The sequence below is a fragment of the Tiliqua scincoides genome, chromosome 2 (assembly GCF_035046505.1).
Source record: "Tiliqua scincoides isolate rTilSci1 chromosome 2, rTilSci1.hap2, whole genome shotgun sequence".
NCBI classification, from domain to species: Eukaryota; Metazoa; Chordata; class Lepidosauria; order Squamata; family Scincidae; genus Tiliqua; species Tiliqua scincoides.
The window spans coordinates 131677236-131691186 of record NC_089822.1 but is presented as its reverse complement, the minus strand read 5'-3'; the positions used below and the strand labels follow the sequence as shown (position 1 = coordinate 131691186).

At 44.6% G+C, this 13951-nt stretch overlaps 1 protein-coding gene across 1 annotated transcript; it reads left to right on the top strand.

Moving 5' to 3' along the window:
- The first annotated feature begins 6345 nt into the window (after window positions 1-6345).
- Window positions 6346-13444, top strand: LOC136641586 (keratin, type II cuticular Hb5-like). The gene is made up of 7 exons (XM_066617509.1): window positions 6346-6798; window positions 8113-8321; window positions 10284-10344; window positions 10515-10610; window positions 12190-12354; window positions 12959-13084; window positions 13220-13444. The coding sequence occupies exons 1-7, from the start codon at window positions 6346-6348 to the stop codon at window positions 13442-13444; spliced, it is 1335 nt and encodes a 444-aa protein (XP_066473606.1).
- The last annotated feature ends 507 nt before the right edge of the window (window positions 13445-13951 follow it).

Genomic DNA, 13951 nt, shown 5'->3' with positions numbered 1-13951 from the left:
CATTCATTTCATTGAGTCATCACGCAATGCCCATGCATGTATAACCAAACCTGTGCTGAAACTGGTTTCCACAACTACTGTTCATCCATTTGGATGTGGATTCTTGATGCTCAATTTCTAATGACTGAATCAATCCCTCCGACAGCTATATGCTTTTCCTCTCCCCTCTCTGTGGCAGAGGGAGAGAAGGCTCTAGCAATGATAAGAAATAGATGTTTCCACTGCAGTGTAGGAGAATCAAGCTGGAAGATTTCAAGCATGCAAATACTATTATCTGTACAGTGGAACTAAGCACTTGCCTGCTTATATCTAGTAGAAACTTAGTGAAAGCTCTCTGTGGGGCAATTGGATGAGATTCATGTGTGGGGCACTTGAAAGAGATTCATTTCCTTTCAGTGCAGCAAGCATCTCAGTAGAAAAATATAGTTACATCTTGCTCAATACTACCTTGGTTGGAGTAGGGTCAATATTGGGTAAGTACAATTGTGGCTCCCATAAATTGCTTTGACATGCCAACCACCTTTCTACCCAAGGTTGTCCTATTAACACCTCTTCACATAGACCATCCTCCCTCCCCTCCCCCCCCAAAAAAAACCCCAGGTCCATATGCCCTGTGTTGCATGCTCCCAGAAGCACCATTAGAGTCCATCAATCTTCCTCTCAAGTTAATTTGCCCGTTTGTGTTGTCTGAAAACCACCAACAGAAAGCCTTAGATTTGTGCTCATAATGATTATCATTAACAATGATAATATGCAGTTCCTCTGAAACCTCTTCAATAAACCTATCAAATTTATCCTTTCTTAGCCTGTCGCTCCATACTTTCAGAAGAAGTGAATGACTTAGAACAGTAGTACATCCCCTTGTGCATGTGATGGTAGGGGAGAGAACTGAGTATGCCCACATACTCATGGCCCACTTTGTGGCTAGAGGTGTGCCACTTAAGCCTTGCACAAAGTAGGAACTTTGCCACTCAAGGAGGTTGATGCTTACATTACATTTTTGTGCATGCAGGTCTGAAGCTGTGTACAGCATGTTGAAAGGTGCTGTAGCACAACTAGAGGTACAACAAGCTTCCATGGTTATTTTGGATCCACTGTTACAACATTCTTTCCCACCCACTCAGTGCATACTCTGGGATACACAATAGCACAGACAATTTGTTTCTGTATATTAAAGCTTAGTAGTGGGCATCAGCAGTGCACCTGACTGCAGTGATGCCTGTTGAACTGGCCCGCATTGTGGTAGTGCAAGGAAAATGGGAGGGATCTGTGGAAATTAACATGTGTACAGTAGGTACAACCTTCAGTTGTTGTTATAAAACGTATGTTCTATCATCACACTGAAAAAAGGTGATTCTTGTACACACTTACCTAGGAGTAAGTCCCCCACTGAGCACAGTGCAACTTACTTCTTGAGTAGACATTCATAGGATTACGCTGTCATTGCAGAAGAAAATATGGCTTGACGCTCCATCCAAATTTGTATAGCGGCATTTGTTACGGTAATTTAATATTTTGATATAACCCCAAATGCTGAAACATCCTTTGAGCAACATTCCGATCTGGATTCACGGTGTGTCAAATTTCTGTTGAAGCAATTGATACGGAAGCATCTTTACAAAAATGGTTTGTGATTGGTGCCTCTGTACATGGGGATATGCACATGGGGAAGACACACCTATACCACTCCAAAAGAGAGACTTAAAGTGCTTTCCCTGTGAGCAAGAAAAATCTGTTGTGTTCTGTTATAAAGATGAAGCAAGAAAAAAAAAATGAGATTTTTATATATTTAATATTCGGACTTTGTTCAGATTGTATATATAAATGTACATACACATTAACATACATCAAGAAAGAATAGATTTTTGCAATTTTAAAGCTACACCTTAGTTATGTACCTATGTTTGTAAATGCCAATCTAATCTTCTTTCTAATTTGCCAGCAACAGTAGTTTGGTTGGCAAGCTGTGCTCGCAAGAACTTAGATCAGAGCTGCTAGCCTGTGAAGACTAGCAAAGCATATCCCACGAAAGGAACCCTGTTACGATCTAGCACTTAAATTTGTGTTTTGATCTAGTGTAGCACAAGTGTTTCACCTGTGAAAACAAGATGGGAAAACATCTTTTTAGGAGGATGTGCAGCCACTCTCTTAAAAAGAGTTTTATTTTATGTTCTATTTTATGTGTGCTACTGCTGGTAGAAAACTTTTGGAAAACTGGAATCCGTTTTTGGGATTCTGAACTGAAAGCATTGCAAGCCCTGGCATTTCTTGGAATAAAGCAGGGCTTATAAAGAAAAACCTCACATTATTTGGGCAGCCTAATCCTATCCCCTGGCAGTGCCCAGAGAAACAGCGGCACTGAAATAGCCTTACTGCATCCTATGGGGCCAGGGAAGGTTCTGGTGTCTCCTTGGGGTAAGGGAACATTTGTTCACTTGCCTTGGGTAAAGCTACTGCAGCCCCATGGGTTTTCTTGGAGCTGCAGCAGTTATTTTGCTGGTGCAGAACTGAGGAGGTCCATGTAGGACTCCCCAGGGTGGGAGGAGGCATAGGATTAGGTGGCAGAGTCTGCCACCGTCTCCACCCCCTCCTGGACCTGATCCTTCCCTCCCCACCCTCCCCTGCCCAGTTATGCCCTTCCCCCAAATTCCACGCACCCACCCCCACCCCAAAAAGTCATTCTGCGGCCATTGGAGAAACGTACTGCTGCCTACTCTGGAGAGACATCTTCTTGGTGCTGAGGCCCAGCACCAACTGGCACAGGCCTCAGCACCAGTGCTGTGTTCTTACTGCCAATGCAGAGGTACCTTAAGGCTCTTGTGCTCTTGTGGTTGCCCAGGCAGCATGGTGGCCACCTATGAGCAAGAAATATCCATTTCTGGTCCATTATAAAGCTGCCCAAGTATAGAATTGGGCCCTTACCGCCCATTTCTTTGCATGTCTACTCAGGCATAAGTCCCACGACAGTGGGCTTACTCCCAGGTAAGCGTGGAGAGGATTGTAGCCTTAGTTGTGCCACCTGTTAGTATATCCCTGTTGAGCTGCAAGTCAACATATTCTTATGCATACAAACCTCTCCTGAGCTCTTCACCTAGTTAATTTTGTCAAAAATTAGCATGGAGTTGTATTCCCTGCCCAATTTTGGAAGAGTGGATCACTTCCATGCTTTCAATGCATTAAGATTTTTCCTCTGTCTGCCACAAAATTCAAAAGGTTGAGTTAAGTTCAGCCTTCTTCATACAGACCAACATTTCACTTTCCATTGCAGTATGGTCAGCACCTCTGATTGCTGGGCTAAAAAGATCCTTTCAGCTAGCAGCAGATAAGAAATCATTTCTAGGCCCAACTTTTAAATGGTTAGAGAGAACAATAATTTGAAGTGCAGATATGGAACTTTGAGGCCTCTTTTGTTGGCATCCTTCAGTCTTGGAAGACTATGGTGTCATGCTCTGAATGGTGGTTCTGGAACAGTGTCCTCTCCTGTGCGTGAAGCCTGGGTAAAGTAGATATGGAGGATAGACTGTTTCCCATGCAGCAAATCCCCCCTCTCCACGTCGCTGAAATGGTCCAATGGAAAGGCAGAAGCCAATACGGTTGGTTCCAGCGGAGTCGCAGGAGTTGCCAGAATGTGACTGTGTTCAGCCATGAACTGCCTCAGGGACTCCAGCTCTGGATTTTGCCTCGAGGTTGACTCCTGAAGCCTTTTCCATAACTGGATGTAGCCACTATGCAGTGGAGGTTTGGGATCAGAGTTTTCCTTCTCTCAGATGAGCTGCCTTCCCAGGCTAACGAGTCCCATCTACCCGGTGGCTGTTTAGTCGCCTCTTACGACAAGTACAGCCAAACAGAGGGCCTATTCTTATCCCCAGCCCCCTGTTTCTCAAACTGTGGGGTGGGAGCCAATTTCAGATGGGGCCCCATTCATTTCAATATTTTATTTTTAATATATTACTTGATGCCATCATCGTATGTGACTGCATTTAAGGAGATCTGTACTTTTAATAGGTTACAATGCATATGCTTTTAACAATGATTGTCAATGGGGCTTACTCCTGAGGAAGTGTGGATAGGATTGTAGCCTATGATTGTTAAAAAGTTTTCCTGCTTGATGATGTCACTTCCGGCCATGACATCACTTCTGGTTTAATGACATCACATCTGGTAGGTCCTGAAAGATTGTCATTTTAAAAAGTGGATCCTGGGCTAAAAAGTTTGAGAACCACTATTCTAGTCACATGGTAAAGGAACCAGGTGATCATACCCAATGGTGTTTCTGGGTCCCTGCCTTACTCTTTTGGTAATGAGAACCAGTGTACAGAGAACCTACTTTACAGAAAGAAGGAGAGTAATCTTTGGCTTACCTTGTGTGCTGTGTAAAATTTCCCTTGGCATAGATTTAGAACCATTTCCCCCAATGTCTCTCATATTAAGTGGCCTTAAGGAGGCCTCTAATATCATCCATACATCACATATGTGTTCCATTTAATTTTGCTCCATGCTTCTTGAAAATTTCAGCCAGTACTGCAGTATGCGCACACAAAATGCAATCGAACTGATATATATAGTGATGTACTGATAGAAGCCAAGTCCAGTGTTTGGCACCTCTTGGACTACCTCAGGAAGAAAATTAAAGGCCGTGTAGATTTTATGACCAAAATGTGATTTTAAAGGTGTGCTCAGTGTTAGAAGCGAACGCCTTGCAATTCTGCTGGCAGAATTGCTAAATGCTAAATAGGACAGCATAGTCTGCAACATACACACATTCCAGCATGTGTAGCAATTTGATTACTTGCCCAATAACAGCTGTGTTGTTGCAATGCATACAGTCTTCAAAGAACTGCAACTTTGCAATTCTACAGTAAGTAAAGCATCGAAAAGGGAGGAGAATGACAGCAGTTTATTCAAGATTACTTGTATTATAATCGGAAGAGAGACTGGTTGGTTGGTTGGCAACCTTCAGTCTATGGTATAAGCCTACAGCACCCGGTATTCCCAGGCGGTCTCCCATCCAAGTACTAACCAGGCCTAACCCTGCTTAGCTTCCGAGATCAGACAAGATCGGGCTTGTGAATTAACTGATATTGTAGTTCAGCAGCAGGGAGAAACACACATACCCCTTTTAGTGATATTTTTGGGTATTCTGGGAAAGGATGACAACAGTGTCCACCTGTGCAGTTGCTTTAAAGACAAATCAGTGATCTATTCAGGTGGGGGCACATGACCACACCAAAACATGTTTTGTCCTCACTCCACTGATTCCAAATTTTTGGGGCTACTAACCTGCTACCAAAAAGCCTCTGTCATGCATTTCCCCCATCTATCCACAGCTGAACCTCAAGAGGAGAGGGACTACAGACCAGGTTCTAAGGTGCTGAGCAAAGTCCATGGGTAGACTCGTATGTAAACAGGCGACTATCACTGAGTTCTATGGGACTAGGAAGCAGACTGCAATAGCAGTATAGTTGGAGAAAAGGCTAATCCCACTTCACCAGTGGCAGTGTAGCCCCCCTCCTCATGTCTGTGAGCATGCACCTTTACCCACATAAGTGGAAGGCTATGATTCACTCTGGGGAAAAACAGTCATGTGCCTCAATTAGGACCACCATTGTAGAAAGGGCAAAATTAGCTTCCCACGCCTGGGGGCAGTGGTGGTCATGGCCACACTGACTGGAGGTCTATGGGCTGCCACTATTTTAATTGACATGTGTGAATTCCATGTCCGGGATTCGTCTCCTAATATTTTTACCCCACCATTTTTCCTCAGCAGCAATTTTGTGAAAGATCCCATTATTTTATGCAGCCAAGATTTTGCTACATCAAAGCCACCTTTCATCTGGAGACCTCAAATCTGATAATTAAGAGTTCCGACATTTCTGGGAAGAAAGAGGGTATATCATTATGCTAAGAGACCTATAAACAGAGATACGGGGAGGTCAAACAGCCAGTTGCCGGCACAACAAGGAAATTCTACTTCCACATATCTGTGTGTTAATTACAAGCCTTCTTTCCTCCACGTATTAAAAAGGGAGGGTGGAAAAGCCCTTTAATAGGGCATTGTAGGTGCGGTAAATAGTGACTTTGCGAAATCCCTGAAACCGTTCAAAGTTCCAGCCACTGAACTCTGTGCGAAGCAGAGCACAACATACAAGGAGTTGGTTCACCAAACATACCAAGCTCATTAAAACCCAGGAAGTTGCTTGGTCCTCCATTTTTCAACCGGCCAAACCCAGCTGCCCCAAAAAGATATAAGGGGCAGGTTTCTCCACAGTTTGCCACAACATCTTTGCCTCTTCTGCTCTGCAGTGTCTCTTCCTTCTGTTTCAGCTCTCGCTCTCTTGCAAAACGATGTCCTGCCACTCAAACCCTACATGTGGCCCTAGGAATTTCAGCTCTTGTTCAGCTGTGCTACCACCCATGGGGGGTGTGCCCCGGGTCAGCACTTCCTGCTCTACTAAAGTCATTGGTTGTGGAGGAGCAGGCTGCTTTAGCAGCAGGAGCCTGGTGGGTGCCAGCGCTTGTGGCCCCCAAACTGCCATTGGTAGCCTGCCTCCGAGGTGCGGCTATGGCTATCGGGGTGTTGGCACTGGATATGGCTATTGTAGCACCGGATACAGCTATGGTTTCAGGCGTTCTGGCATCTGCAATCCCTGCGCACCATGCATCACTCCTGTAACTTGTAATGAGACCCTGCTGCAACCTCTTGACCTGGGGATTGATGCCTCGGCCCAGGCGGCCAAATGTCAAGAGAAGAACGAACTCCAGTGCCTCAACAGCAAGTTTGCTTGCTTCATTGACAAGGTGAGTAGGGCAGAGCGAGAACGTGCTCAGACCGGAGACTGGCTCAAGCTTAATTCTTTTGGTCCAGGTTGACCTAATATTGGGTACAGCCCATTATAATAGTCACATGGGAGAGCTGAGAATACATCATCCTGCAACCTTCTACAGAGGTTCATTTAAGGAAGTCATTAGGAAGCCATTAAGGAAGCCATTTAAGGAAGCCAGAAACCAGAAGCCACTCTCATGTGTATTGTGAATTCGATGCCATGTGATATGGTGGTGGTCACTAATTCAGATGGCTTTTAAAAAAGCATTCGCTCCATTCATGGATGGCAGTGATAGTTAAATGGTGCCTCCCTATTCCGAGGTAGTATACCTTTGTGGTACTGGGGACAAAAAATGCAAAAGGGCTGTTTCAGAGCTGTCTCCTGATGGAAGCAGAGTATTGGATACGATGGACATTTGTGTGTGATGTAGCAGGGCTTTTCTTTTGTTCTTAGGAGAGTCTCCAGTGATTACGGGATATTAAAAAGAAAACTACAACAATTGCTCTTAAAGCACACTGCTTCTTGCTATTTAGAATACAGGCCTTTTGAAACAAAAGCATATACAAGAGCAGGTCTTCTGCTGTAAATCTTGCTCTCTCCCCTCAAATCCCTTTGCCCCCTCTTGAAATGGCACTTCTACAGCATAGTAGCTAGGGTTTCCACAGTTCAAACTGCACATGGTAATTCATAAAACGTAGGTCTGATTATGTTTGCCCTTAACAGACATAATCTTGGTAATCTTTCCAGCAGAACTGTAAGGTAGGCTATTACAAACACCTCAATATTGCAGTTGGGGTAGAGAAGTCAAGCCTAAGAGAATAGTGGCTCACCTTAGCCCACGCCAAGAGTTCATGGCTGAGGTAAGCTTGCAGTTAAACTAGGGACTTGCCAGCTTGCAACTTTCATTACTATCCAACAGCTAGTCTCTCTAATTAAGGGATGAGCAACTAGGCACTCATTGTCCATTGCAGGTGAGTGACAGTGTTATTGGGGGGGGGGGACAGAATAGAGCTTTACTCTAGGACCACCACCACCCTCAACAACTTGGCAAAAGTCCTGGATGTTGGGATGGATTTCTGGTTTTGAGGATATAACAAATATACAAGTCCCCAAGTTGGTACATGCTCACTTTTTAAATCCATGCTCACTTTTTAAATCCACTTTTTAAATGTGCATCTGGGTCTTGTTGCCAGCGTCTTCCATTTTCTTTGGATATGGGAATCTGTTTCAAGATCATTCACCCTTGAAGTTAATCACCTTCCTGGGTGGTGTCTCTGTTGGGTTCCAGGTCCGATTCTTGGAGCAGCACAATCTGATGCTGAAGACCAAGTGGGACTTTCTGCGAGAGAGAAAATGCTGCAAAAGTAACATGGAGCCCATGTTTCATGACTATATTGCTAACTTGAAAAAACAGCTCGACTGCCTGGAAAGTGAGAAAGCGCAGCTGCAGGCAGAAATGAAAAACTGGAGAGACACTTTGGAGTGCAACAAGAAAAGGTGAGCATGATCATGGCCTGCAAACGGAAAAACTTCTGGTGGGTCAAGTTGTGCAGCCCAGGCCTGCACGACTTGACCCACCAAACCAAAGACAAACACCAGAGACTTGATGAAATCCCTCTTTTCACTACCTGCCTGGGACTGAAAATCAGGGAGGCTGCCTGTGAAGCCACTGGAAAGCCAAAATGCAAGGCTTTTAGGCCAGATCAATCCAGCACCCATGCCAACTATTTCTTCCAAGCCCACTCTGGCATATATTGTGGGTATGCAAGAAAGAGCAACACTTCTGTGAAGCACAGCAATTAAGAAGTATTGTTCTGCTTTCCGAGCTGTGTGGAGCATATCCACTGTGAGAGGTCTGGGAACTATAGGACAGTGTCTCTTTAAGAGGAAAGAACCACAGATCTGTGGAAGAGTGCATGCATGGTTGTCTTGCATGCATGGGATGTCAAGTTCAAGTCAAACCTACTTCACTGAAAGGCTAAGTATAGATTAGTTTGAAAAAGCCTCTACTTCAGCGTTTCTCAAACTGTGGGTCAGGACCCACCAGGTGGGTCACGAGCCATTATCAGGTGGGTCCCCATTTGTGCCAATATTCTACTTTTAATATATTAGAATTGGTGCTACCATGATATGTGACTGCATTTGGGGAAATGTTACACATCTGTACTTTTCACGGGCTACTATGTATATGCTTTTGACAATGATGGTAAATGGGATTTACTCCTGGATAGATGCAAGTAGGATTGGAGCTGAGCATTGTTTAAAATTTTCCAGCTTGATGATGTCACTTCCAGTCATGACATCACTTCTGGTGGGTCCTGACAAATTCTCATTCTAAAAAATGGGTCCTGGTGCTAAAAGTTTGAGAACCACTGCTCTACTTGATACATTCAGCAATACGGTTGACAGCCAGGGTTGATGGAACTGGGTGACATGGGCATTTGGCTTGACTCAATATAGGATGCATCCTGAATTATTATTATTTTTAAAAAAATATTTATATACGACTTTTCAACAAAAAAAGTAATTCACAAAGTGGGTTCACAGCAAAATAAATAACTTGCATGCTATCTGAACCACTTTGTGAACTGCTTTTTGTTGAAAATCAATCAATCTATCTATCTATCAGCATGCGTCACTTAACAACCGTCCACTTAATGACTGACCACATATACAACGGTGGTCAAATCACCACATAGAGGCTCTTAATGAGCCAGTCAGGTCTCCCATGGCCATGGTAAAAGAGTGTCTGTTTACACAGCAAAGAGGCTCTTAATGCAAAGAAGAGGCAATCGGTCTCCCGTAGCCTGTGCAGCCAGATAGTATCTAGCAGGGAGTGTCTGTTAACACAACAAAGACACTAAAAAAAAGGAGATGCAAAGGGTGTTATCCTAACTTGGGGAAAGAAGATGCATTATTTAATACATTGTATGCCTTCGAGTTCCAAGACTGATAATACAAATGTGTTAACAGATGCAGAAGTGGGAGGAAAAGGAAGTGCAAGGCCAGCCTTAGGAGCTGTGGGACCCAATGCAAAACATTTCCATGGTCCCCCCTCCCCCATGCCCCCCTCCACACCAGGATGAGTGGCAGCAGCGAGGCACCCAGCAGTGACGTCACCACTAACTGCTTCCAGGAGAGGGGGTGATGTCAAACTAGATGGACCGATGGGCAGGTGGGAGCAATCTAACAATGGGTGGGCCTTGTAGCAGCAATACTCTGCTAGTGCCACTTCGGCACGAAATATTCCATGCTGGAGCTTGAGCTACAGAGAGAGGTGCCACCTGAGGCTCTAGGCACTCTGTTCACCGTCCCAGTGCGGGCCCCCTCCAGGCACAGGGCCCAGAAAGGTCAAACTGCCCTAAGGACCACCCTGAGGAGGTGGTTCTCTAAGGAGTGCTTGAAGTAATGTCCATTGGTTCAAACGTGAAGAAAAACGGTTATCACTTCCCTTCCCAGATTTGAAGAAGAGTCCCACCGCAGATCATGTGCTGAAAATGAATATGTGACACTTAAAAAGGCAAGTGATGACATTTCCAAGAAATTACTCTCTTTTTTCTAGAGGTGTGCGGTCTTTGACTCTGATTTCTTCCTCTCCCAGAACCTTGAATAGTAATTGTTCTTGAGCAATGTTCTTTCCTATAATGAAAGTTGTCAGCATCTCCCCATGTCAATTGCATGCTTCTCTAGGACGTGGATTGTGTTTTCATGGACAAGTCAGAAAAGGAAGCCAAAGTAGAGGCCTTGATGCAAGATATCAGCTTTTACAGAGCTACTTTTGAGGAGGTAAGTTGAGCTCTCTCTCTCTCTCTCTCTCTCTCTCTCTCTCTCTCTCTCTCTCTCTCTCTCTGTAGACCAGGGATGGGCAAACTTTCAGTCTCACAGACGACAAGCTGCACCTGCTGAAATTCTCTCTCCTACACAATTGTTAACAGGTTCCTACACGATTCCTGAACAGTTTTTAATCCCACAGCCATAATTACACTGAATAAGGTGATATAGTTGTTACCATGCTCCTGGGCATTATGGTCTGTTTTTATATTATGATGCATGTTGTATAGAATGCGTGGGTGAGTGAGTAGAGTGTGATTGTTGGAATTGTAGTATATATTTATGCTTGTATCTCAAAGGTGCATAAATTTCGTTGTGCCGTAGCACAATGACAATAAAGTTACTACTACTAAAGGTCCAGGATTCCTAAAGTGGAAAGTTTGCTCACCCCTGCTGTAGGCTATAACCCCCAATGGTAAAGAAATTTTTGAAGGCAACCTATTTTAAAGCTGAGAAGGAAAACAGGATTAGAATCAGAGAGGACAAGGACATCACTGATATTACAAGTAGAAAGAAGCTAAAATTATTGGACTTCCCCAGGTGACTTTCCTGTGATTGAAGAAACATTTGAGTTGGCTGTGTAACGGATTGGGAAGTGCCTGTGCTAATGTGACCAACAGGCAGACAGATGCAGCACTGCCTTTAGTAACAGGTCCACAGTCCCTCCAAATGAAGCCAATTCAAATATTTTGACAACTGCATGGAACCCCTGATTGTTTGGAAGCAACACTGGATAACTACAACTGTGGGTACAAATGATTGAGGCAGCAGCTGATCTTAGGGGTTCATAGGCTGACCGCATACTTATCACCCTGAGCCCATGGGAGGGAGGGAGGGAGGGATGATATGTGATCGATGCATGATAGATTAACTGATGGGACACAATGATGGGGTAATGAGAAGAAGACGGAATTGTAAGTTAAGATGTGATCAAACCATTAAGGGCTTTTCAGGTCACAACCCAGCATTCAAATTGTGCCCATAGCACAACAGATTGCTAGTTGGGTGAGGGACAGCTAATATAATATGCTACCAACAACTCTTACCAGGAGACAAGCTACTACATCCTTCTGGAAAGTTATCCAGAAGCTAAATTGGGCATCTGAAGCTTCTAGACCAGCCATTTTCAACCACTGTGCCGTGGCACACTGGTGTGCCGCGAATGGTCTGTCGGTCTGTAGGGAGTTTGGGAGAGGATCACTTATATGTAGAGGTGTTGGGTGATGTAAACCCCCCACCAACATGGTGCGCCTTGTCAATTGTCCAAAAACTGATGGTGTGCCTTGACAATTTTAGTACCTTGTCAGTGTGCCAAGAGCTGAAAAAGACTGAAAATTCCTGTTCTAGACAATCTGTCAAAGACAGCCCCATATTGACTGGAGAAATCAGAAAAATTCACATACATTGATACAGATTCTTCTGTTTCCTTAGGGAGCTAGAGAACCCACTCAGGAATTAGTTCAGCGATGCAAGCGGGGGAAAAACATTTTTGTTTTTTTAACAAGAGACTAACTCTGTCGTATGCCTCCTGCAGGAAATCCATGAGCTGCAGTCTTGCATTTCAGACACTTGCGTCACGGTGCAGATGGACAACAGCCGAGGCCTGAATATGGACTGTGTCATTGAAGAATTCCGACGTCGGTATGAAGACATTGCCTCTAGGAGCCGGGCTGAGGCTGAATCTTGGTGCCAGTGTCAGGTAATTCCCAAAGCTGAGATATCTAGCATGGATTTCAAAGGAGGTTAAAAAGGTGCTGTATACCTGCCTACTCTCCCTTTGCTGGAGCTGCTTTCCTGATTTATTTTTTGCCATAGCCCTGTGGCGTTGCTAAGGGGTGGGGGCCGCACCAGGTGACGTGCACGGGGGGAGGGGGGGTGACACCACTATTGCCCCAAATTTTTAAAAATCTTGGTATTTTCAATAATACCATCACGTTATATATCATTTGATGAAGAATTTCATGTAGAATGCAGTGAAATAAACCACACTGAAATACCTCTATTCTATGAAAAGTTATAGCAAAAAACCCACCAGCGTTGGGCCAATGGTGCAACACCATGCCCACTACCTGGGGCAGTGCCCTGCCCACTGCATTGGAGGAGGTCCATCATGGGAATGACGCACTGGCCTCCCACACAGGGTGACACAAACCCTTGTTACACTACTGCCATTGCCTTCCCTCCAGTGTGTTTCGGATGTGCCTTTTTGTCTTCTTTGTAACTCTCACCATTGGAGGTTGCAGGGGACAGCTATAGCATACAAGTGAGCTGTTGCAGCAATCTTATCTTCCTTTTTCCCTTAGTACCAGGAATTGAAAACAACTGCTGCCAAACACTGTGACAACCTGCGTAGCGTCAAGGAAGAACTTGGTGAGCTAACTAGAGTGGTCCATAGGCTGGAGGCAGAAGTTTCAAATGCAAAAGCCCAGGTGAGAAGAAACCACAGAACTATGACTAGTAGCCCAATCCTAACCATTATGTGATACAGTAGGGTAGACAATTCATAGTTCAGGACAATAAAACTCAGTGCATGTGATATTAAGACACTATGTTATGCTTTGTAGCGTTGCAAACTGGAAGAAGAGTTGGCTACTGCCGAGGACCGGGGTGCAATAGCGGTGAAAGATGCCAGATGCAAACTGACTGAGCTACAGGATGCCCTGCACAAAGCCAAGCAGGATATGGCCTGCCAACTACGAGAGTACCAGGAGCTGTTGAATGTTAAGCTGGCTCTAGATATTGAGATCGCCACCTACAGGAAGCTTTTGGAAGGAGAGGAATGCAGGTGAGCACTGTATGGGAGGTTGGCTAGCACTGACTGGCAGTATCAGTAAACTCTCAAGCTGGGCTGTATAAGTTGTAATGCACCAGCTTTACACACTCACTCAAAGCTTGATAAATTGGGTTTTGCTGTCTGGCAGGGACTACCGAGATAGAAGACTGATTGAGCACCTAACAACCCACAACACATAGTTAGGGGGCTGTGTTTGGATTGGTGGGTCACAGTTTCTGCATTTCTTCTAATGTAAGCATCAGTGGAAGAGGAATCAAATCATAGCAAATACTTTATTTGAGCCTTGGAAATGTTCTAAACCAGCGGTTCTCAAGCTGTGAGTCGTGGCCCGAGTTTTGGTGGGTCGCTGGGCCAGCCCTACCCAGAAGCCACACGACGTTAATGATGATTTCATAGCACATTCCTTTAGTAAACTGTTTTCAATGTCTTTCCTTTTAGGTTGGGTGAAGGAGAATGTGCTGTGAACATCTGTAAGTACTGTGCATTGAGGATAATCTTCCTT

Bases quoted from the DNA above. Each gene is read 5' to 3' on its own strand.
- LOC136641586 (XM_066617509.1), top strand. From the start codon at position 6,346: ATGTCCTGCCACTCAAACCCTACATGTGGCCCTAGGAATTTCAGCTCT. The intron at 8,322-10,283 runs GTGAGCATGATC...TTCCCTTCCCAG, and splicing joins TTGGAGTGCAACAAGAAAAG to ATTTGAAGAAGAGTCCCACC. The intron at 13,085-13,219 runs GTGAGAAGAAAC...TATGCTTTGTAG, and splicing joins TTTCAAATGCAAAAGCCCAG to CGTTGCAAACTGGAAGAAGA.